General features: G+C 46.8%; 1 protein-coding gene across 1 annotated transcript in view; it reads right to left on the bottom strand.

Annotated features, from left to right (window-relative positions):
• Window positions 1–16,602, bottom strand: part of RAB43 (RAB43, member RAS oncogene family) — a 66,833-nt gene extending 50,231 nt beyond the window's left edge. Inside the window, exon 1 of the mRNA XM_066352517.1 lies at window positions 16,251–16,602. Within this exon, the coding sequence (XP_066208614.1) occupies window positions 16,251–16,448 (198 nt within the window). The 5' untranslated portion in view covers window positions 16,449–16,602. The remainder of the gene's footprint in view (window positions 1–16,250) is intronic.
• Window positions 16,603–23,518: the final 6,916 nt, after the last annotated feature.

Consider the following 23,518-nt stretch of genomic DNA (forward strand, 5'->3'; position numbering starts at 1 on the left):
ACCAGTGGGTAAACCGGGATCATGTGCTGCCTACCACAGTGCCGTATGGAGTACAGAACATTACCAATGAATGTTTCTCACCAAAACCGGTCTCTAGAGGGATAAAAAAACAAGTGAGAAGTCACCACAAGGGAACCATGAAAAAATCCAGAAAGTAATTTTTTTTCTTTTTTTTTTTCTTTTTTTTTTGTATTTTTCTGAAGCTGGAAACGGGGAGAGACAGACAGACTCCCGCAAGCGCCCGACCGGGATTCACCCGGCATGCCCACCAGGGGCAGTGCTCTGCCCACCAGGGGCGATGCTCTGCCCACCAGGGGGCGATGCTCTGCCCCTCCGGGGCGTCGCTCTGCCGCGACCAGAGCCACTCTAGCGCCTGGGGCAGAGGCCAAGGAGCCATCCCCAGCGCCCGGGCCATCTTTGCTCCAATGGAGCCTTGGCTGTGGGAGAGGAAGGAGGGGGGGATGGAGAAGCAAATGGGCACTTCTCCTATGTGCCCTGGCCGGGAATCGAACCCGGGTCCCCCGCACGCCAGGCCGACGCTCTATCGCTGAGCCAACCGGCCAGGGCAGTAATTTTTTTTTTAATCAATGCCGTTAAAAAGAAAGTGAACCATTGTTCTGTACTAAACCCACTGAACTCTGGTTCAAGGAGGAAAAACACTATAGAAGACATTTTGCAGAAAATCAGGGAAACCTAAAATGGACTAGACAGGGGATGCTGTTATAGAAATACTTATTTCCTTAAGTGTTATAAGAGTATTATGCTTATTTTTAAAAATTGTATGTTGAGTTATCCAGGGGTGAAGTATCATGACATCTGAAACTTACTTTCAAATAAAGATAATTCTATTGCCTGACCAGGTGGTGATGCAGTGGAGAGAACACTGACCTGGGATGCTGAGGAACCAGGTTTGAAACTCCAAGGTTGCCGGCTTGAGTGCAGGCTCATTCGGCTTGAGTGGAGGCTTACCAGCTTGAGCACGGATCACCGACATGACCCCCATGGTCACTGGCTTCAGCCAAAAGATCACTGGCGGCCCTGGCCGGTTGGCTCAGAGGTAGAGCGTCGGCCTGGCGTGCGGGGGACCCGGGTTCGATTCCCGGCCAGGGCACATAGGAGAAGCGCCCATTTGCTTCTCCACCTTGCCCCCCTCCTTCCTCTCTGTCTCTCTCTTCCCCTCCCGCAGCCAAGGCTCCATTGGAGCAAAGATGGCCCGGGTGCTGGGGATGGCTCCTTGGCCTCTGCTCCAGGCGCTAGAGTGGCTCTGGTCGCGGCAGAGCGACGCCCCGGAGGGGCAGAGCATCGCCCCCTGGTGGGCAGAGCCGGGTGGATCCCGGTCGGGCACATGCGGGAGTCTGTCTGACTGTCTCTCCCCGTTTCCAGCTTCAGAAAAATACCAAAAAAAAAAAAAAAAAAAAAAAAGATCACTGGCTTGAAGCCCAAGGTCTCTGGCATAAGCAAGGGGTCACTGGCTCGGCTGGAGCCTCCACCCTCTGTCAAGGCACATATGAGAAGTCATCAATGAACAACTAAAATGCTGCAACTACGAGTTAGTGCTTCTCACCTCTCTTCCTACCTGTCTGTCTCGGTCTCTGTGTGTATCTCTCTCCCTCCTTCTCTCTCTAGCTCTCACTTTTAAAAAATAAATTCTATAACATATATAATATAGAAAGACAAAACAAATACAGTAAAACATGAACAACAGTTGAATCTAGGTAGAATATATATGGGATCCACTGTGATAGTCTTTCAATTTTTCTGTATAATTAAAAAATGTTTATAGTTGGCGCTGGCCAGTTGGCTCAGTGGTGGAGCGTCGGAACTCTCGAGTAGCCTGGTGTGTGGAAGTCCTAGGTTCGATTTCTGGTCAGGGCACACAGGAGAAGAGCCCATCTGCTTCTCTACCCTTCCCCCTCTCCTTCCTCTCTAACTCTCTTCCTCTCCCACAGCCAAGGCTCTGTTGAAGCAAAATTGGCCCAGCACTGAGGACGGCTCCATTGTCTCCACCTCAGGCACTAGAATAGCTCCAGCCACAGTGGAGCAGTGCCCCAGATAGGCATAGCATCGCCCCCTGGTGGGCATACCAGGTGGATCCCGGTCGGGCGCATGCGGGAGTCTGTCTGACCGCCTCCCTGCTTCTAACTTCAGAAAAATACAAAAATAAAAATAAATAAATGTTTATATTAAAAAGTTGGGAAAAATAAAGTATTAATAACATCCTCAGAATGAAAGTATTACTGATATGAAAGAGAACTACCTAGAGATCTTGGAAATGAAAAATGTAAATGTTAAAGAAATCAAAAAATAAAGTGAATATCGTAAGAGATACAAATGAAAAGTAAAATCAGTGAGCTGGAAGGTGATGCACAAGTGTTGTCCAGAACACAGCACAACAAAATAAGCTTCAAGACGGAGGAAAAGGTTAAGAGAGGTAGAAGACAGAATCTACGTTCCAGTTCCTGTCCTGTTCGAGGAGGAAAGAACCAGAAGAATGACAAAAAGAAGTTAATCAAAGATTCCTTAGAGCTTTAAAAACAGGAATTTTTGGCCCTGGTCAGTTAGCTCAGTCAATTAGAGCATCACCCCAAAAACCAAGGTTGTGGGTTCTATGAATGCCTCTTTCTTCCTGTCTCTCTAAAATCAATCAATAAATTAAAAATGAAATAGGAATTTTCATATTGATTATAACTATTAAGTTCACAGCAAGATTAATGAAAAATATCCCATAAGCTAGACCACTATGGTAAAATTTCAAAACATTAGAAATCTTTTTTTTATATAAAAACTAAATGCTTACAAAAAGACAAACTGACTACAAGCAATTACTCACCTAGATTCAGACTTCACGTGAGCAGCAGTGGGTGTTTTAAGATACTTCAGTATCTTCACGGTTCAGAGGAAATTATTTTATATGTAGATTTCTATATCTAGCCAAGCTAACATTTAAGTTGGGGGCGGAGGGGGAATAAACTTAATTTTGGATGTGTGGTTACTAAAAACTTATCACTTACAACTTTTCTGTAAGAATCACTTGAGGAACAATTCAGACAAAATGCAAATGCATCAAAGAAATAAAAAATAGTAAATCAGCTGGCCGGTGGTGGCACAGTGGATGCTGAGGTCCCTCCTGTGGAACACCAAGGTCACCAGCTTCAGCACAGTGTCATCCGGCTTGAGTGAAGGGTCTCCGGCTTGAACGTAGGATCAGAGACATGACCATGGTTGCTGGCTTGAGCACAAAGATCACCACTGGCTTGAAGCCCAAGGTCGCTGGCTTGAGCAAGAGGTCACTTGCTCTGCTGCAGCACCCCCCCCACCTCCCCAGTCAAGGCACATATGAGAAGCAATCAATGAACAACTAAAGTGCCACAACTACGAGATGATGCTTCTCATATCTCTCCCTTCCTGTCTCTCTCTCTCTCCCTCCCTCCCTCTCTCTCTCTCAATTAAAAAAATGGTAAATAAAAAATGAATAAAACTTATAATTAAGTCTAAATAAGTGTTGACAGAAAATGTCAAAAAAAATTAATAAACAATCGCCCTGCCAGATATGTTGGTTAGAGCATCATCCCAAAACTCAGAGGTTGCCAGCAAGTCCACATTCCTGTCTCTCTCTCTCTCCCTTCCTCTCTCACTAAAATCAACAAGTAAAATCTATTAAAATAACAATAATAACAATCTAAAATTCAAATCCTAGATGATTTCAATGTGGAAGTTGTGGGGGTGGATGCAGTGAAGAGGGAGAAAAAGTGTACCAGAGTTCTTTCTTTCATCAGGTCAAAGAAATAGATACTAATTCTAGTCTACAGATAAAATAATATAAGTATTTAAATGCATTTAATTAACAAGTAGAGCCCTGGCTGAATAGCTCAGATGGTCAGAGCATCATCCCGAAGCACAGAGGTTACCAGTTCAATCCCTGGTCAGGGCGCACACAGGAACAGATTGATGTTCCCCTCTTTCTCTGTCTCTCTCTCTCTCTTTCTCTCTCTCCCTTTCTCACTCTCTAAAATCAATATAATAAACATTTAAAATATTTTTAAATAATTTAAAATAAATAAAATTTAACAAGTAGAAATAGCATATATATATATATATATATAGTTATATATTACTAGAGGGTGACATAGAAGAGAAATAACTAATTCAACAAAAGGTAAACATACATTGTTATGTGGACAACGTCAGTCACTGAACACTGAGGGCAGAGACTTCACTGATTCATTAACAAACAGGGAAGGCACAGGATTAGGTGTAGGCTCACAGAGCTCACGCCGGAACAAAGAAGCAAGCGCAGCATGGCGTGACTTAGGGTACTGTGCTAGGAACAAAAAACAAAGCAGGGCAAGGAAGGGATAAAAAGTAAATTGAACCTTAAAAATATCATGCTTGGTGAAAGAAGCTAGACACAAGAAAACTTGTAATATTGTGTGGTCAGTTCATACATAATGTCCAGAACAGAGGTAACTCTACAGAAACAGAAAGTAGGTAAGTGGCTGCCAGGGACTAGGGACAGAGTAGAATGGGAGTAACTGCTAATGGGTACAGGTTCTGTTTTGGGTGATGGAAATATCCTAAAATAATTATGGTGCTGGTTGCACAACTCTGTGAACATATAAAAAAATAATAAATCACTTAACTGTATACATTAAATGGAGAAATTTATGGTATATGGATTATATCTCAATAAAGATTGATTGATTGAAGATTTTACTTACTGATTTTAAAGAGAAAGGGGAGAGGAAGAAGAGCAGAAAGCATCAACTCATAGTAGTTGCTTCTTTATGTGCCTTGACTGGGCAAGCCTGAGGTTTCAAACCAGCAACCTCAGCAATCCAGGCCAATGCTTTATCCACTGCACTACCGGAGGTCAGGCTCAATACAGATTTTTCTCTTAAGCCCTGGCCGTCTGGCTCAGTGGTAGAGCGTCGGCCCAGCATGTGGAAGTCCTGGGTTCAACTGCCAGTCAGAGCACACAGGAGAAGCACCCATTGCTTCTCCACCACTCCCCTTCTCCTTTCTCTCTCTCTCTCTCTCTCTTCTCCTCCCCTCCTGCAGCCATGGCTCAATTGGAGCAAGTTGGCACAGGGCACTGAGGATGGCTCCATGGCCTCCATCTCAGGTGCTAAAAAATGGCTCTGCCTGCAACAGAGCAAGGGCCCCAGATGGGAAGAGCATTGCCCCCTAGTGGGCTTGCCAGGTGGATCCCAGTTGGGACCCGTGCAGGAGTCTGTCTCTCCCTTTCTTCCTCTCACTGAAAAATTTTTAAAAAAAAATTTTTTTAATTTTTTTTTTTTTAAGCAAGAGAGCAGAGAGAGTCAGAGAAAGAGGAGAGACAGATCGGCAGACAGGAAGCGAAAGAAGTAAGAAGCATCAACTCGTAATTGTGACACTTTAGTTGTTCACTGATTGCTTCTCATATGTGCCTTGACAGAGAGGGGGCTCCAGCAAAGCCAGTGATCCCCTGCTCAAGACAGCAACCCTGGACCTAAACCAGCGACGTTGGGCTTCAAGCCAGTGACCTTTGGGCTCAAGCCAATGACCACAGGGTCATGTCTATAATCCCACACTCAAGCTAGCAACCCTGTGCTCAAGCTAGCGAGCCCACGCTCAAGTCAGCGACCTCAGGGTTTCAAACCTGGGTCCTCGGTGTCCCAGGTAGATGCTCTATCCACTGCACTACCTGGTCGGGTTCAATAAGGATTGTTTTTAAAGGAACTTGGTACAGTGCTACATTAGGACAATCAGGTAAGGCCAATTTATGTAAAGCAAAATAAAAATCTGTTGATGTACACATACATGTATAAACTGCCCAAAGTATCTTAATACACCAGAGCCTTCCATCCATTACCACTCTCCTCCCAGTAGCAGGGGAACTCTTGAATTCCCATGAGGTCTACCTTTTTCACCTCCATTCATTTCCCGCTCTGTGCCCAGATACCTCCATTTCTTGCATGAACCTCACTCTTTACGCTGCTTCTAAATCCACTGATACCTTTTCCTGCTCAGATGCGGCTCTTCCTCTCTTCCTTCACTCTTGCTCACTCACTTTTTTTTTTATTCACTCTAGAGAGGAGGGGAGGAGAGAGAGAGAGAGAGAGAGAGAGAAGGGGGAGGAGCAGGAAGCATCAACTCCCATATGTGCCTTGACCAAGCAAGCCAGGGTTTTGAACCGGCAACCTCAGTGTTTCCAGGTTGATGCTTTATCCACTGCGCCACCACAGGTCAGGCCTCACTCACTTTTTTATTCAGTCAATACTTCTCAAGGACTTATTCTGAAGAAAATAACCCAAAGAAGACTGCAGAGTCAGAGTTTATATTGAGGTATTTACCTTGTCATTTCAATAATTTTCCATATATTTCACCTATAATGTATATATGACAAATAGAAACACTTCACACCTAGCAAACTGAAGTTTATTCTGATAACCAGGACCCATTTTTTTCATCATGAAACCATCCACTATATGTGTACCCATTACAGAGTTAAAATCCAAGTGTAAATTTAAACCAAAAAAAAAAACAAAACAGTTTCTCATTGGAAAATATAAACAGAATACTTTAATTTTAAAACTATATGATTTTCACACTTCTTAGGCATAAAAATGGGAGGGATAGGAATTACCTGGCTTAAAATTACAAGGAATTTTTTTTCAGTGAACAATGAATCCTTCAAAAGTAGCATATTCCAGCCTGACCAGTGGTGGTGCAGTGAATAGAGGCTCAACCTAGAACACTGAGGTCTCTGGTTTGAAACCCTGAGGTTGTCAGCTTGAGCGTAGGCTCAAAGGCTTGAGTGTGGGTCACTGGCTCAGCATGAGACCTCCTAGTCAAACCACATACAAGAAGCAATCAATGAACTAAACTGAAGCAACTACAAGTTGATGCTGCTCACTCTTTCTCCCTTCCTGTCTCTCTCTAAAATCAATAAATTTTAAAAAGCAGCATACTCCAACATCATGTCACAGACAGGATAACTGATGCAGGGAGGGAAAATGACCCACTATCAGCTATGAGCTGGAGACCAATTTTTAGCCCTCTCAAATCAAAATGAACATTGTCCCCTTAAAGCAGGGGTAGTCAACCTCTTTATACCTACCGCCCACTTTTGTATCTCTGTTAGTAGTAAAATTTTCTAACCTCCCACCAGTTCCACAGTAATGGTGATTTATAAAGTAGGGAAATAACTTTACTTTATAAAATTTATAAGGCAAACTCTTTAACAGCAAGTTAAAGCATATAATAATAATTACTTACCAAGTACTTTATGTCGGATTTTCGCTGTTTGGCAGAATAAATCTTTATAAAACAACTTACTATAGTTAAATCTATCTTTTTATTTATACTTTGGTTGCTCCGCTACCGCCCACAATGAAAGCTGGGACGCCCACTAGTGGGCGGTAGGGACAAGGTTGACTACCACTGCCTTAAAGAATAGTCACCTTGGGGGTAGCACACTTACTCCAATGACCTGTCACTACCCAAAATATACAGCAATTGCCATCAGGGTCCTTGGGCATGACCCCTGGCCTAATGTGAACCAGAACTGTGATTTATATTCAGACCTCATTCTGGACCCACAAACACTGTGGTAGATTCTAGTAGTCTGTTATTAATCATCAAATCCACCCTTGAAAGACCTGCCAAAAGAAAAAACTGGGTTCTGATCATTTTGAGTAAAGATGATCACAACTCATATAATCTCTCAAGGAGACTAGTTTAAAAGGGATAGCACCTAAATGCCCATTTGAGTTCGAGGTTGTTTTATTTTTAATCAGCCCCATTACTTTTTAACCACACTTCATAGTTGGGGTGGTCTCACTTCAATCATTCATGAACATGTGTGAAAAATTCTAAAAACTGAAATGCTCACACACCTTACCCAGGATTAAGTTTGCCCTTTTCTAATCCAAGAAAGAAAGGTTTACAGGCAAAGTGTACAAGTAAGATTAGAGGAGAACATATTAGTAATGGTATAGATATAGGAGCTATCGATGACCAATGGTCCTTATTTAGTAATTCATCAAAAACTGTTAGCGAGGCCCTCTATTTAATAGCACTTACTCAATTTTTGTTATTATATGTTTATTAAAGCAGCATGTCATAGGCTGTTCTAGATAATGTACTTTTTCTTTTGTTTGCACTGGCCATATACACCATTTCTCCCAATTAATCTGAATTAATAAGGATTGTTTAAATAAGCACCTGGCATTGGGAATTTCATATGATGCCCCTAATCAAAATATAAAATGCAAGTGATATATAATGGCCTACATATTACACTGGTTCCAAACCTCTTCGTGCATGCATGTATATGGGTGCTTATACGTGTTGATAGTGGTAGAGAGCACAAAACTAGGAGCAGGAAGGCTAGGTTCTGTTTCCGATTTGCCAAACACAGCCTTCACTTACCCTTCTGTAAAATGGGGGGTCTCTCTCACAGGGCGACTGTAAAAATGAAGTGTGAGAACAATAGTGTAACCGAAAGATTCAGTACACATGGGAGGAAGAGCTGCCTTATTACTACTCAGTTTTATGATTTCCTCATGCCCAAAGCACTGAAAGAAAACCACTCAGCACCAGGCCTCAGCAAAGAGGCCTACCATAGGCCTAGCACCACACAAACACCAATGGAAGATAAAGAAAAACTGAAAGGACTTAAAGACCAAAGAGATAAAAGTGAGGGAAAGAGACGTTGACACCCTGTGCTGGCAAGGTGCTATAAAGGCCTTCTGCAACTTGTGGAATCTCTGCCCAGATCCGCCACAGGGCCCAGGCCCTTGCCTTTTCTTTTATAGAAAACCCTATATGGATAGGTGATTATTATTTTCTTCATTTCACTGATAGAGTGAGAGATCAATGAAGTAATTGAAATATAGCCAGTTGGGCAGCCAGCCCCATACTTCCTGTCCCCCACTGTCTCTCTCAGGTGATTTCCACATCAACATCAGTTCCTATCTACTGACGATCCACTGTACATCAGGTCCTTAGAACTAGGGTATTTGCAGGTGAAGCAGATTAAAAGCACTGGCATTATGTGCCCAAGGCCTATGTGGCAAAGCCAAGATTTTAATCAGCCGCTGGGCTCTAACACTGGCCCTTTCCACTGTCTTTCCACTTACATGCTGCCTCAGGACTTCCAGAAAACTTGGAAGGCAAGGCTTATTTTGCAATGTGAATGGCTGTCATTGGTACCAAGAACAGATTTCTTAGGACAACCAACATGACCTAGAACTTCTCTCTTACTTAACAGTCTTTTTGCTATCTCTGATCAAAACTGAAAAAGTCAACCCAATTTTATCCAAATAGGAACAGCCAGACCTTTGGGTGGAAGGGCTATGGATGCAAACTTTAAAAAACTGTTTCCTTTTACCCCATCCCTGTCCCCTCCTTTGGAACTGCCACAAAACAACAATAACTGTAGGGCCAAGGAAAGCTTTAGAGCCAAGGCTGAATGTACTGCAGTCTGGAGGCCCAAGCCCAACAGACTTTAGCTCTGTGAATGAGAGATCCAGCAGCATCCTCAACAAAGGGAGAATAACCTGATAGCTGAATAAATGGGGCACAATTTCTTTTAATGTTTATTTTATTGATTTTAGAAAGAGAAAAAGGAAAAGAGAGACAGGAACATCAATCTGTTCCTGTATGGGCCCTGATCAGGGATCAAACCGGCAACCTTTGCGCCTCGGGACTGCCCTAATCAACCAAACTATCTGGCCAGGACAACGAAGTACAATTTTACAAGGGTAACCGCTATGTATAACCCTGAGGCCTGTGTCCCCAGTGATCTGCAAAAACGAGTTTACATAACGGGCCTTTGTGTTGTCCCAGTTAAGAGTGAGTAGAGAAGCAATCAGAATGTTTTAAGGGTTTAGAACTGACTGAAATTTCCTGGGAACAGTGAGGTTGGGGAGAAGTAAGATGTGGGTGAGAGGCAGGTTAAGCAATAATCTGTCTAAGCATTAATGACCTAAAGGTTATTATGCTCAGTGAAATAAGTCAAACAGAGAAAGACAAATACCATAGGATTTCACTTATATGTGAAATCAAAAGAACAAAATAAATGAACACACAAAATAGAAACAGATGCACAGACACAGACTGATAGTTGCCAGAGGAGAAGAGAGGAGAGTTGGGGACTGGGTGAAAAAGGTGAAAGAACAGAAGTACCAATTCGTAGTTACAAAATAGCCAGGGGATGTAAAGGACAGCATAGGGTATATTACAGGTGAGCGGGCCAGGTGGCGGCTGGTAATACTGGGGGGACACTTTCTAAATATATGACTGTCTAACCACTATACTGTACACCTGAAACTAATACAAAATAATACTGAATATAAACTATAATTGAAAAACAAGGCCCCAGCCAGTTAGCTCAGTCAGTTAAGAGCATCATCCCAAAATGACAAGATTGTGGGTTCGATCCCCTATCAGGGCACAGACGGGAAGCAACCAAAGAATGCATGACTAAGTGGAACAACAAATGAATGCTTCCCTTCTGCCTTCCTCCCTCCTCTCTCTTCCTCTGTCTCTCTAAAAATCAGTAAAAAATTAAGCCCTGGCTGGATAGCTCAGTTGGTTGGAGCGTCATCCCAGAGCATGGAGGTTGCTGGTTCAATTCTCCAGTCAGGACACATACAGGAACAGTTTGATGTTTCTGTCCCTCTCTCTCTCTCCCCCTGCCTCTCTCAAAAAGAAAGAAAATAAAAAGAAAATTTTAATTAGCAAAAAATAAAATAATGCCCTGGCTAGTGGTGCATTAGATAGAGCATTGTCCCAGCAACCAAGGTCACTGGCTTGATCCCAAGGTTGCTGGCTAGATCCCAAGGGTGTCAGTTCAAATCCCAGTCAGGGCCCTGGCCAGTTGGCTCAGCGGTAGAGCGTCGGCCTGGCGTGCGGGGGACCCGGGTTCGATTCCCGGTCAGGGCACATAGGAGAAGCGCCCATTTGCTTCTCCACTCCCTCCCCTTCTTCCTCTCTGTCTCTCTCTTCCCCTCCCGCAGCCAAGGCTCCATTGGAGCAAAGATGGCCCGGGTGCTGGGGATGGCTCCTTGGCCTCTGCCCCAGGCGCTAGAGTGGCTCTGGTCGCGGCAGAGCAATGCCCGCAGGGTCGGAGCATCGCCCCCTGGTGGGCAGAGCATCGCCCCTGGTGGGCGTGCCAGGTGGATTCCAGTCGGGCACATGCGGGAGTCTGTCTGACTGTCTCTCCCGTTTCCAGCTTCGGAAAAATACAAAAAAAAAAAAAAAAATCCCAGTCAAGCCCCGATCCCAAAGGTGCCAGCTCAATCCCGAAAGCACCAGCTAGAACCCAAGGGCACTGGCTTGACCTCAAGACCACTGGTTCAAGCCTCCATTAGGGGACATATGAGAAACAATTAAGGGTGCACAACTAAATGGAACAACGAGTTGATACTTCTTTCTCTCTCTCAAAAAAAAATTAATTAAATAAAATTTCCAACAACCCAAGAAATAGGCTGACTGAAGATCATTATTCCCATTTCACAAATGAGGAAGCCTGGGGCCCTAAGAAGGGAAAAGGAACTGGCCACAGTTGTGGCGGAGGTAGGAATAAAACCAAGACATTCAGACTCTTAATCCAGTGTTTTCATTTGGACTCCACAATCTGAAAGACTCAACACTCAGATTCACTCTCAAAGTTCAGTCAGCATAGCTAGAGCAAAAGGAAGCCACATGGGTTAGGGCCCAGGAACCAAACACCACGTCCAGAGCCTTAGTAACCAGCACAGCAGGCTATGTGAGCTGTTTGGGTCTACCGGCATGATCTGTTAGCTGAACATGTTTACCCTAAAATTCCTTGGGGTTTCAATCCTTATAACTAAAAAACTATAAAATGCCTAAGTCCACATTCTTCTCTCAAAGTGCATGGCCACAACTGCACTTTTACTAGATTCATTAACTTGCAAGATCTCAGCATCATCATTATGAACTCAGAGGGACTTGGAAGGGTGGTCAAGTGTAAAAAAAGCACTGGGCTTACAATCCAGGCTGACTGGGTTTGAATCCTGGTTTTGCCACTGACTTGTATGTCGCCTTGGGCATGCTGGTCATTTCACTTATTTTGGCCTCAGTTTCCTCTCTATAAGTAAAAGTCAATTAACATACATGTATTAAACACCATCTGTCTAACACTGTTATAGGTGCAGGGATTCACTAAGAATGCAAGGCAGACTGGATCCCTGAGCTTTCAAGGGACTAAAATCTGTACAGGGGAGAACAGCAAACAATGTTATTTCAAGTCTTTGTAAATACTATGAACTTACCCTTGAACTTATCCCATTATGGGAAAGAGGGTCTAGGAGGCCAGGGAAGCCCTCTCTGAAGAGGTGGTATTCTCAACAAAAGTTGAGACTTTAACAGTATTAACAGAAATTATGACTTAACAGTCCCAAGCGGATCCCTTTGGGACAAAGAATGACAGGCAGGGACAAAAATACAAAGGGCCTGAAGCAAGCATGGTTGAAGGACAGAAGGAGCTATGAGCCAGGAGAGTAGTGAGCAAGGGACACAGAGATATAGATGAAGCTGGCAAGGCAAGCCGAGCCCATTTCTTCATATAAGGATTGCAGATGTTACTCTGGTTGCAATAGGAAACAACTATCGAAATAAAGAGGTTTAATTAGATCTGTGATGCTTCTAACTTTTTTTATTTCTTTTATTTTTTTTTTTTTACAGAGACAGAAAGTCAGAGAGAGAGAGAGATAGATACAGACAGACAGACAGGAATGAAGAGAGATGAGAAGCATCAATCATCAGTTTTTCGTTGCAACATCTTAGTTGTTCATTGATTGCTTTCTCATATGTGCCTTGACCGCGGGCCTTCAGCAGACAAAATAACCCCTTGCTGGAGCCAGCGACCTTGGGTCCAAGCTGGTGAGCTTTTTGCCCAAACCAGATGAGCCCACGCTCAAGCTGGCGACTTCGGGGTCTCAAACCTGGGTCCTCCACATCCCAGTCCAACGCCCTATCCACTGAGCCACTGCCCGGTCAGGCTAACTTTTTTATTTTTTAACAGCAGAACTCTTTAGTCAAATTAAAACAAGTGGACCTCAACAGAAAACTAAATAAGGAAGTATTGTTCTGGTTGTGTGAGAAGCTAGTTAAGGCTCTTCTGAACCTGTGCTGTCATGGCCTTCTCTCTTCACCTCACTACATCCCCAAGCACTAGAGTTTAGAGGAGCTGGAAAACCACTAGGTGATCTATCTCTAAGGTTCCTTATGCTCTAACAAAAGCCAGCATTACAAATGAAAGGAAGTTTAAGAGATCACACTGGATGCTTGCTGGATCCAGGACAGACCCTGGAAGGCTTTTAAATGAAATTCCTGATGTGGACATGCTTCTGCAGAAACAATAAAATATAGCTCATCAAAGATTTCAGTTAAAATCACATTGCTGAAACTATAGGGACAGAAAACAGACCAGTGGTTTCCAGAGGCTAAGGTGAAAGGAGGACAACAACACAAAAGGACTCAAGGGGACGTTCTGGGTTGCTGGAAGTATTCTATACCATGATTGTGACAGTGATTACAGAACTATATACATTTGTCAAGGTTCACAGAACTGTACACCTGAAAATGGGTGAAGTTTACTGCATGTATGTTAAACTTCAATAACCCTATGTTTTTTCATTATATTGCTGTGAGACACCTCAGTTATTTTATAGATAAGAAGACAGTCTCTGAGAAACGAAAAATGACTTGACTTGCTCCTGATGAATCAGTAGAGCCCAGAAATCCTGACTTCAGAGAATGTCCCTTACCCACTACTGCTTAGTTTTAATTCAGAGCCTCTTCAGGGCTCTCGGCTTCAGGTTTCTGTGACTGCAAAATGAGGAGGTAAATAACTGTCAAAAGCTTTCCCATTCCGGCCCTGGCCGGTTGGCTCAGCGGTAGAGCGTCGGCCGTGCGGAGGACCCGGGTTCGATTCCCGGCCAGGGCACACAGGAGAAGCGCCCATTTGCTTCTCCACCCCTCCGCCGCACCTTCCTCTCTGTCTCTCTCTTCCCCTCCCAAAGCCAAGGCTCCACTGGAGCAAAGATGGCCCGGGCGCTGGGGATGGCTCCTTAGCCTCTGCCTCAGGCGCTAGAGTGGCTCTGGTCGCAACATGGCGACGCCCAGGATGGGCAGCGCATCGCCCCCTGGTGGGCAGAGCATCGCCCCTGGTGGGCGTGCCGGGTGGATCCCAGTCGGGCGCATGCGGGAGTCTGTCTGTCTCTCCCTGTTTCCAGCTTCAGAAAAATGCAAAAAAAAAAAAAAAAAAAAAAAAAAAAGAAGCTTTCCCATTCCAAGCAATCGGATTCCAAGGAGAAGGGAAAAGCCCTCAATGCTCTGAAGTCAGAAAAACTGTAAGAAAAATTCCCATCTCTGTCACTTACTAGCTATGTGCTCCAGGACAAGCCTTTACTGAGTGAGAAGGGGCTAATAAGAACACATCTGTAAAATAGCTGGCACAAAAGACTCTCAAGAAGGACAATGATTATAATTAGTAAGGGTTTTACCACACCTATACTGTTCTCCCATTCCCAGTCCCACCCAGCTGCCTCCTAAGAACAATCTGGAGATGACCATAAGGAAAAGAAATCATGAACAGCCCACTCTGCATTGCATAACCTGTGCTCGGGTACACAGTACAAGGGGCACAGGTTGTTATCTCGCCAGGTAAACAGGAACACCCTGCACCCTCCTTGACCGCCATCAGCATGGGCCACCACAAACAGTGGAGTGGGAGCAGACTAACAGCTTGCAACACCACTGCTGATTATGCTTATATTTTAACACACCACTTTCCCTGTGGCTTCTGACATCATCACAGAGCACAAACTCACCCAGGGATATATTCCACCCATCCCACAGCCTTCCCTGCTCACCTGCTCTAAAGGAGAGATGGTCCCAAATAATGACTCAGTGCTACCTGCCATACCTTGCTCTTTTTTTTTCCCTACTTCAAGGAGACCCAAAACACACAGAAACCCAAAAGACTATTAAAAAACAAACAAACAAAAACCCCTTCAAGCAGGTAGTTTCTGCTTCCACTGGCTCACCCACACTAGATGCGCTGTGGTCGTGTAAAGGCTGTTGGCTTACTTTCTGTCCATAAAGGGGAAGGAGGGAGGCAACACTGAGAAATTATCCAACTTTTGCAGGAAAAAAAGAGCTAAGTATCTGGGCCAAAGGCAACCAAGAGCAGGCCACTGCAGACCAAGGAGGCAGAGCCCCAGAGGGCTCAACAACTCCAACTGCCCCGGCTTAACTTCTTGAAAACACGGAGATAACACTTGGCCTCTACTACCCTTGCCCGGTGCTCGTAAGAGTTATGCTGGAGATCATGTGAACTGAAAACCATGAAAAAACGAAAAAGACTTCTGTTAAGTAAAGTTACTGAGCAAGAAAGAACAAAGCTCTGTCCTGGCCTCGGTCTCCGTTAAAGAGAGAGGGGCCGAGACTCAGGTTAAGAAATTCTGATTCATTAGTCATAAATATTATTATCAAACCATTGCCAGAACACTGCGGCAACTTCATCCTGATGCTTCTATTCGGAGCCATTGCCAGAGATGGGTCCCCTCCCCTACCTTTCCGGTATCTGAAATGTTCAGTTTCTATAAAACCCCAGCTGGGGGAGGGGACCAGCGCTGGCCTCAGCCGAGTAAAGTTCCACCACCAGGTCCACAAAGAGACTACAGAGAGGCGTGGCCAGGCCGGAAATTCTGACAAGAAGTTTGGGCCCTCCGGTGCTAGGAGCAACTACTTCCTGATCCCTCCTGGTCGCGGGGCGGTTTCGTTTTCTGGCCGGGCCCCCACCCGAGGGCCGAACTTGGGACTTGGAGCGCGGTGGGGAAGGATCGGGGAGGCCAGCCGTCCGTCCGTCCCGGGCACTCTGAGGAGGAGCTCAGGGGCGAAGGGAAGGCTGCGAGCCCTCCAGGGCTCAGCCTCCTCCGCACTCCCCCCCGCGCGCGCGCGCACTCCCCAAGGCCGGAGCGTCGCGGACTGAACCCGGCTCGGACCACAAGGCCCAGGCCTGCCCCGACAGAAGAAAGGAAAAGGAAAAGCGAAAGGGATGGACCAGACACCTCAGAACCATCTTGGCCGCTAGCTAACGGAGGGACCAGGGAAATCCCTGCCCCCTCTGAGGGAGCGCCTTCCGGAGGTCCTGGCCGCCCCCACCGCCCGGGCTGCGCAGTGGGCGACGAGGGCCAGGCCACCCCGGCCCGGGGACCCCAGGCCGGGCCTCCCACCTTGACCCGCTTGCCCTGGATCTCCAGCGTCTTCATGGTGAAGTCGACGCCGATGGTACTGCTCTGGCGCTCCGAGAAGGCGCCGGTCTTGAAGCGCTGCACCACGCACGTCTTGCCCACGCTCGCGTCGCCCACCAGCACCAGCTTGAACAGGAAGTCGTACTGCTCGTCTGGGTCCCCCGGGCCCGGCCCCGCCATGGCTTCGCGTAACCGAGGCCGGTGCTCCGGACGCTGGGGGCAGCCTGGGCTCTCGGAAGCCGCCGGCGCCAGGCGACGTGGAGCTGCCCCAACACCTGAAGCAGGGACGCCTCCAACCACCGGCCTAGGCCCGCCCCGGCCGGCCCTCCGCCCCGCCCCGACCAGCCCAAAGCTCGCCGGCTCGGCTCCTCCCGGACTCCCCTAGCCCCGCCCTCCTAGGAGCTCGCCGCTGGCTCTTGGTGCCGCGCCAGACCAGACCCGCCCTCAGGTCCGCCCTCAGCACCGACGACAGCACCGCCCACAGCCCGACTCCGCCCTCAGCACCTCTTTCAGCACCGTCCACATCCCTATTGGCCCCATCCGTTGCCACGCCCCCTATTTATCCCGCCCTCTGCACCGCCCCCTGCACCGCCCCACAACTACTGACCCCCTCAGACCCTTCTTTTTTTTTTTTTTTTTTTTTATTCATTTTAGAGAGGAGAGAGAGAGAGGAGAGACAGAGAGAGAGAAGGGGGGAGGAGCTGGAAGCATCAACTCCCATATGTGCCTTGACCAGGCAAGCCCAGGGTTTCGAACCCGCAACCTCAGCTTTTCCAGGTCGACGCTTTATCCACTGCGCCACCACAGGTCAGGCCAGACCCTTCTTCAGTTAAGCTGCTCTCCCTCCCCTCGACTCCAGCGGCTCCCGTCCTGCCTCCCCTTCCCCCAGGCCTGGCCAGCCTGCCTGTGCTCGCATACATGCTGCTCCTGCAGACCCAGGCTCAGAAGCAGGCTCGTGGGAATGATAGGGTCTCAGGGCCTGCAGGCCTGGGGTCCTGTTAACCCAGCACTTGGTCCCAGAATATCCTTCTCTAGAGTGGATCACTGTGGAAGGGGACAACCATAGTGCTCACTCTTAAAAGGGCTGATGATGCAGAACCCTCTAACAGAGGATGGGATATGGTAGCATTTTCCCACACTGAAGAAGGGAAAAGGCCTGGCAGCACACTACAAGGGAAAAAGGAGGAGTCTACAGTGAGGCCAGAAATTAAGTTGACTACAAAACTGGGAAGGAGGCCAGATTACTTGTGGAAAGGAACCTGAAAGCTGTGGCTCAAGATGACCTTCCAGGAGTCTGGGGAGAGGAGAATTAAGGAGTCCCATTTGGTGGAAGGCTAAGCCAGAAAAAGGAATTGAGAGATTACAACTTCAAAAGACAGCCTAGTGGTTAAAGCAGCTTCCCAAATGTCTCAGAATAGGCTGGTTTAGTTGGTGTTGTTATGGGTCTGGTTTGGGGAACTAACCCAGCAGAAAAGCACCAAAGATTGACCTGAGCAAAGGAATAAGGGAGGTTGGTGAACAGTTCTGTAGGACAGAGCAGCCCCCAAGATGGCCCTGTGAACAGGGATCCTCAGAGAAATAATATTCAAACATCTGTAAGAAGCTTAATATAGATTAAGTAGAACCTATTTTCCAAAGTGCTTTCCAGCTTTCAGGATGGAAGGGAATTAAGAACACTCCTGCCCTCTTCATACAACAAACACCCTTAATAAAGAGGCAACAGCAGTGCAACTCTAATTTAATTCAATATGTTTAATTAATGCCTGCCATGAGTCTGGTATTGTTCTGGGGTCTTGGAATTTACCAATGAACAAAGCAGACAAAAATCCATACATTCCCCAGTAAAAAAGGGAAGAGGGCCTCCTTATAGCTTAAGGAGACCACAGACAGCAAGCCCACCAGAACCAGTACCCTGCGGACCTCTCAGCAGTTTTATTGGCCAAGTGTGGAAGAGACTAGATAAAGAGGCAAAGGTAGACCCATGGTAAAGGTGGAAGAGTTATTGCTTCTGGAAGGTTTGAATTCCACTGCCACGGGAAATATCCAGCAGTACTAGGCAACCCCAAAGTGCCATGAAAAAGCAATTCTGGGAGCACAGCTTTGGTATGTCAGACCCAAGCAGACAGCTGGAGCAGCAGGAAAAACCTTCCATTCGAAAGGAGTAGCAGATGGAACGGAATGGGGTTGGCTTTGGGAAGGTGGGGCATGTCAAAACCCATAATCCCAGAAAACAGTGTCTACCTCCAGCTCAGAGTGGCTGCCCAAAGCACAAGGTGGAGAGGAGGAAGGTGAAGATGAGTCCAGGAGCTGAGGAATGTTGAGAGTTGTTGGATGGGGTGGACAAGAGGTTGGATAGCCAAACTACTCTACATTGGCGTTGCCTGGAATTAGTTTAGGATAGGGTGGTGCATGTTGGTCTTGGCACGGATTTGCCAGAGAGCCCACCCACCACTTGCATTTGTGGGGTGATACAAATGTTCTAAAACTAGACTGTCGTGTTTTATCACTCAGGAAATTAATCAAAATACTTAAATTGTACATTTATGATAGTGTGCAAATTATACCTCAATGAAACAGTAAACAAACAAAAAAAACAACCCTGCATTTCCTCTCTTAGTGGTAAGTTCCTGCATAGCACAGTGGCATTTTATCTAAAATTGAATTATGCTTGTTTAAAATAAAGCAATTCAAAAACATATGTGATGTCTCAATGCCCCAAATTTTAAATAACATACATCTCAATTTTTTTTAAACGTATCAAGAATTTAACATTCCTAAGTGAATTTAACACACTTGAGTGAATTTTAACTGTGCCATTGCCACATGGTGGCACTATCCTAGCTGTAACAGCTGTAGCATGTGCTGTAACCCTTGTTCTGTGGATCAGAACTTCAAGTGGTTAGAGATAAGTGCCATCCTTCTCCTCCTTTCTCCCTCACTTCCCTCCTTTCCTTCCCTCTTTCTTTCTACACTCACCATTCTTACAACCTCTTACAAAAGCATTCATACATGTTTTTTTGTTTGTTTGGCAGTGCCCAGACTACTGCTGGTAATGTGCCCGCACTTAGAAATAAAGATGAAAAACACAATGAGAGGACCAGACACCAAACATGATACCCTATGTTCTTCCTACAGAAGAGTGCTTGATGCAAAATATTAGACCAAAGTAGCAAGAAAGCAAACTAGGCCACAGCAGTTGTAGATTTAGGTGCCCTGGGTTAAGGCTCATGGTCACTCCCTCCCAGGCAGCCCTCAGCTTACCTGGTGGTGAATGGAACTGCAGCCACCCCACTCTCCTCTCCCTGAAATCCAACATGTCATAAACATGAGCCAAATGATCCCAGCCCTCCCTGTTCTGTTGTTAGTACCCATCTCATATGTGAGGCTCTGATGGAAAATACGAAGTTATCTGGCTCCCTCCACTCCATTGTGCCCTGCCACACTCACTACTGCCCTCAGACACAGAGCAGTGCCATCTATCGCCCAGAGACAGCTCTAGCTTCCTCCCCTCTCAGCTTCTGGCTGGCCCTATAGCCCCCCTACCATCTCACCAAAGGGGCCTACTCTTACCTGGCTGTGCCCCTGCTCAGACTTCATTGACAAGCCCAGACCCTCCAAAACACACATATGTTCAAGGCCCACTTTACCTCATCTGGTCCCCTTCCATGAAGCCCCTCCCACTATTTCTCAGGCCCTCAAATTTGCCAGTGTGGGGGGTTCAGAACAAGCCACCTCAAGATGTCTTAGTGGTATACAATTATTTTGAGCTAAAAACAATTTTAGCATCAGGCTCAGAAGAAACTTCTGCCCTTCCCTTTAACTACCTACAGCTTGAACCAGGGGCCTTGCCCATAATAAGAGATTATTAAACATAACTTCTTTTGACCTATTTATAGGTCAGGGGAACTTGTTTACTAAATATCTGTATTTCCCATCCTGCAATGATCCACTGAAGCCCCCCAAGGCACCTTACCTCATCCCAGCTCAGGATGTCTTAAACTCGCATGTTCCCTTTCTATCGCTGAACCTCGCCTGCATGTGGGGGTCCCTCTCGTGTATGAAAGGTTCCCATACATATGTACATATTAAATTTAGATATTTTCGCCCAACTGGTGGTAGTGAAGTGCATACAGTGCCAACCTGGGATGCTGAGGTCCCAGGTTTGAAACCCGAGGTCACTGGTTCGAGTGCAGGCTCAGTAGCTTGAATGCAGGGTTGCAAGCTTGAGCGTGGGATCATTTCCGTGATCCCATGGTCACTGGCTTTAGCCCAAGGTTGTTGGCTTGAGCTCATGGTCACTGGCTCAGCTGGAGCCCTCCAGTATAGACATGTATGAAAAGCAATCAATGAACAACTAAAATGACGCAACTACAAGCGGATACTTCTCCTCTCTCTCACTCTCTTTTCCTTCTCTCTTTCTCTCTTGCAAAAAAAAATTTTTTTAATTAGTCATTTTCTTTTGCTAAGCAGTCTCAAATCTAATGATTATTAGACCACCCAGAAGAACTTTGAGGGTAAAGTTGGTTCCTTCCCCACACCAATTTTCACAGAATTCTACATGGCCCAGCCAGAAAGACCTGGGAGCTGATCTGCCCTTCTTGGAAACCCAGGCTCAGTGACTTTAGAAACTCTGTAGTACAGTGTCAACCCTACAGGATACATTACCTCTAAGGTTTTTGGGGGGAGGGTGTGGTTAAAGCCATAGGGAAGATGTGAAAATGCCTGAAGGGCCAGGGTGCCACTCCCAGTCTCCCAGTAGGCCTGTCTCTTTAGCCAGGCAGTGCCAGCTGGAAGGACTGATGACCCTAGCTGGGATCCTGATGCATGAATGTGAGCAGGGGTGAGAACCCCACCCAGTTCTCCCTTGGGGCTTTAAGGGAAGTAGTAAGATGCTACGGTTCTCTTCTCCAGGACAGCTGTGGAGGATGCGATGGGAATAGGCAGTCAATGAGGCAACACCAGCCCTTTGCTTCTCCATGGCATGCCTGTCCCTTTCACAGCAGCCTGGACTCTGGAACAAAGACAAAGCTTTTTCTCTTTTCCTTGTTTATTTTTTATTTTTTTTACACAGTCTTTTTTTTTAAAGAAAGATTTTATTTATTCATTTTAAAGAGAGTAGAGAGAGAAAGAAGGGGGGGGGGGACAGGAAGCATCAACTCCCATATGTGCCTTGACTGGGCAAGCCCAGGGTTTCGAACAGGCGACCTTAGAGTTCCAGGTCAATGCTTCATCCACTGCGCCACCACAGGTCAGGCTCTTTTCCTTGTTTATTAATTGTCCAAAGCAGGAGCATGTATAGTGAAGTCAGGGGGCAGAAAGCAGGGGGCAGAAATGCAGGGGAAGGAGAGCAGTCTGAGGTCTGGTTGGGGCCTCAGACAAGAAGATTGATGTGTTCAACTTAGAGGAGCAGTGGGGTAAGGGAAGGAAGTCCATGAAAATATATATACAGCCTGACCTGTGGTGGCGCAGTGGATAAAGTGTTGACCTGGGAATGCTGAGGTCGCCGGTTCGAAACCCTGGGCTTGCCTGGTCAAGGCACATATGGGAGTTGATGCTTTCTGCTCCTCCCCTTCCCTCTCTCTCTCTCTCTCTTGCTCTCTCTCTAAAAAAAAACTAAAGTTTTTTTAAAAATTTTAAAAAAAAGAAAATATATATACAGAAAGTTGCCATTTTGGAATCTTCAGGCAATGCCAAAGCTAATGCAAACCATGAAACAGGTTTGGTCAAAGAATGCTGGTTCTGTCACCTCTGAGCAATGAGCTGAACCAAGGTGGCCATAGCCCACCAGTGCTCACACTGACCAAGCCAACTCAGACTTTCCGGCTACTCCTGGCCTGGGGTAGGAGCCCAGCAGAGATCTGATTTCTGGGGTCTCTGGCAGACAAGTAGCAAGGGACTGTGGGGCAGGAAGAAGACTGGGATGGAGTCCCATCTCTGCCAGGGAAAAGAGCAGGATGTCAGACTAGGAGCTTCTGGACTCAGGACCTCAAATTCCTCAGACACAGGACACTAACTCCTGTCCTGTCTGCACCCAGGGAAGCCACAGTGAGATCCTGGCTGGGGAGGGGTTTTGTAAACTAAAGGGCTGGAGCAGGAGGCTCCTGTTTTTGTTTCTGTCGCAGGTGGTTTAGAAAGCTGCTGAATTCCACTGACTGAATGAGTAAGGCCTGGAGCCCTGAAAATTCCAGGCGGGCCACACTCCGGGCTCTCACCAACCACTTTTACCAGGGAGAAGAAACTCTTCGTCTGAATTTTCTGCTCTCGTTGAATGCAAGGCAGCCCCAAGCCACCATGTGCCCCTTGAAACAAAAACCCATAACTGGGTCTATTAGAGCTGGGCACCCCACACTCATTCTAGAGGCTCCGATGTGGGTCAGGCTGTCCTGAGCTTTCTTTCCTCTGTCCAGAGCCCAGGGCAATCTCACAGGTCCTGTCCTGGACTTTAGAGCAGGGAAACTGAGGCCAGGGACCCAGAGGGACTTGCTCAGTGTCCCCACTGAATTTGCTCCTGTGGCCCCTAGCTCAGGCCGGGGCTGGGCTAGGTGCTGGGTCCCAGAGCTCAGTCTGACCCTGCTCTGCCCCCAAGACCTCCACTCCCAGCACTCTGACCTCTGCCCCTACCTGCACCCTGCACACATATCCCCAGGGGCTCAGCTGGGGGGGAGGGGTCACCAGCACTTCCTTCAGAGAAGCCAGGACCCAGGGTGCCCCTGCCCCAGTTCTGTCCCTTCTCCCCCTCATAGCTGTGAAGTCCCTTGTCCTTCACCTTACCCACAGAGCCACTCCCCGTCCCACCCAGCTTCTTCCCAACCTCTGACCTGGCTCCTGCCTCCACCTGACTACAGGTCCCACACTCACCGGGTCACCCCCTTCCTCAGACCTCTGCACGGCTCCCTGCTGCCTGTCTCTTTCAAGAGGGCCGCCGGGACCACCCACTCTCCCAGACACTTGCCCACCTCTGGCCACACATGACTGCCATTTCCAGAACGTGCTGCTCCCAGGCAGGCTGACCGTCCCCAACCCACCTGAAGAAGCAAGCCCCCTGCTCTGTAACGGGCTTCTCCAGGCAGGACTTTCTGTTCACAAACAGCCTGAGCTGGGGCCCTGATCCTAAGGACAACCTCCTGGTCCTGACACTGACTCCCAGACACTCCGAGGACCCCTCTGAGCATGGGGAGGTCCCCTGCCACCTCCTTAGAGGCTGCAGCCTCTGCTGTCGGGTCTTCCAACTGCAAAGAAAAGACCCAGCT

The sequence above is a fragment of the Saccopteryx leptura genome, chromosome 11 (genome assembly GCF_036850995.1).
Source record: "Saccopteryx leptura isolate mSacLep1 chromosome 11, mSacLep1_pri_phased_curated, whole genome shotgun sequence".
Lineage (NCBI taxonomy): Eukaryota > Metazoa > Chordata > Mammalia > Chiroptera > Emballonuridae > Saccopteryx > Saccopteryx leptura.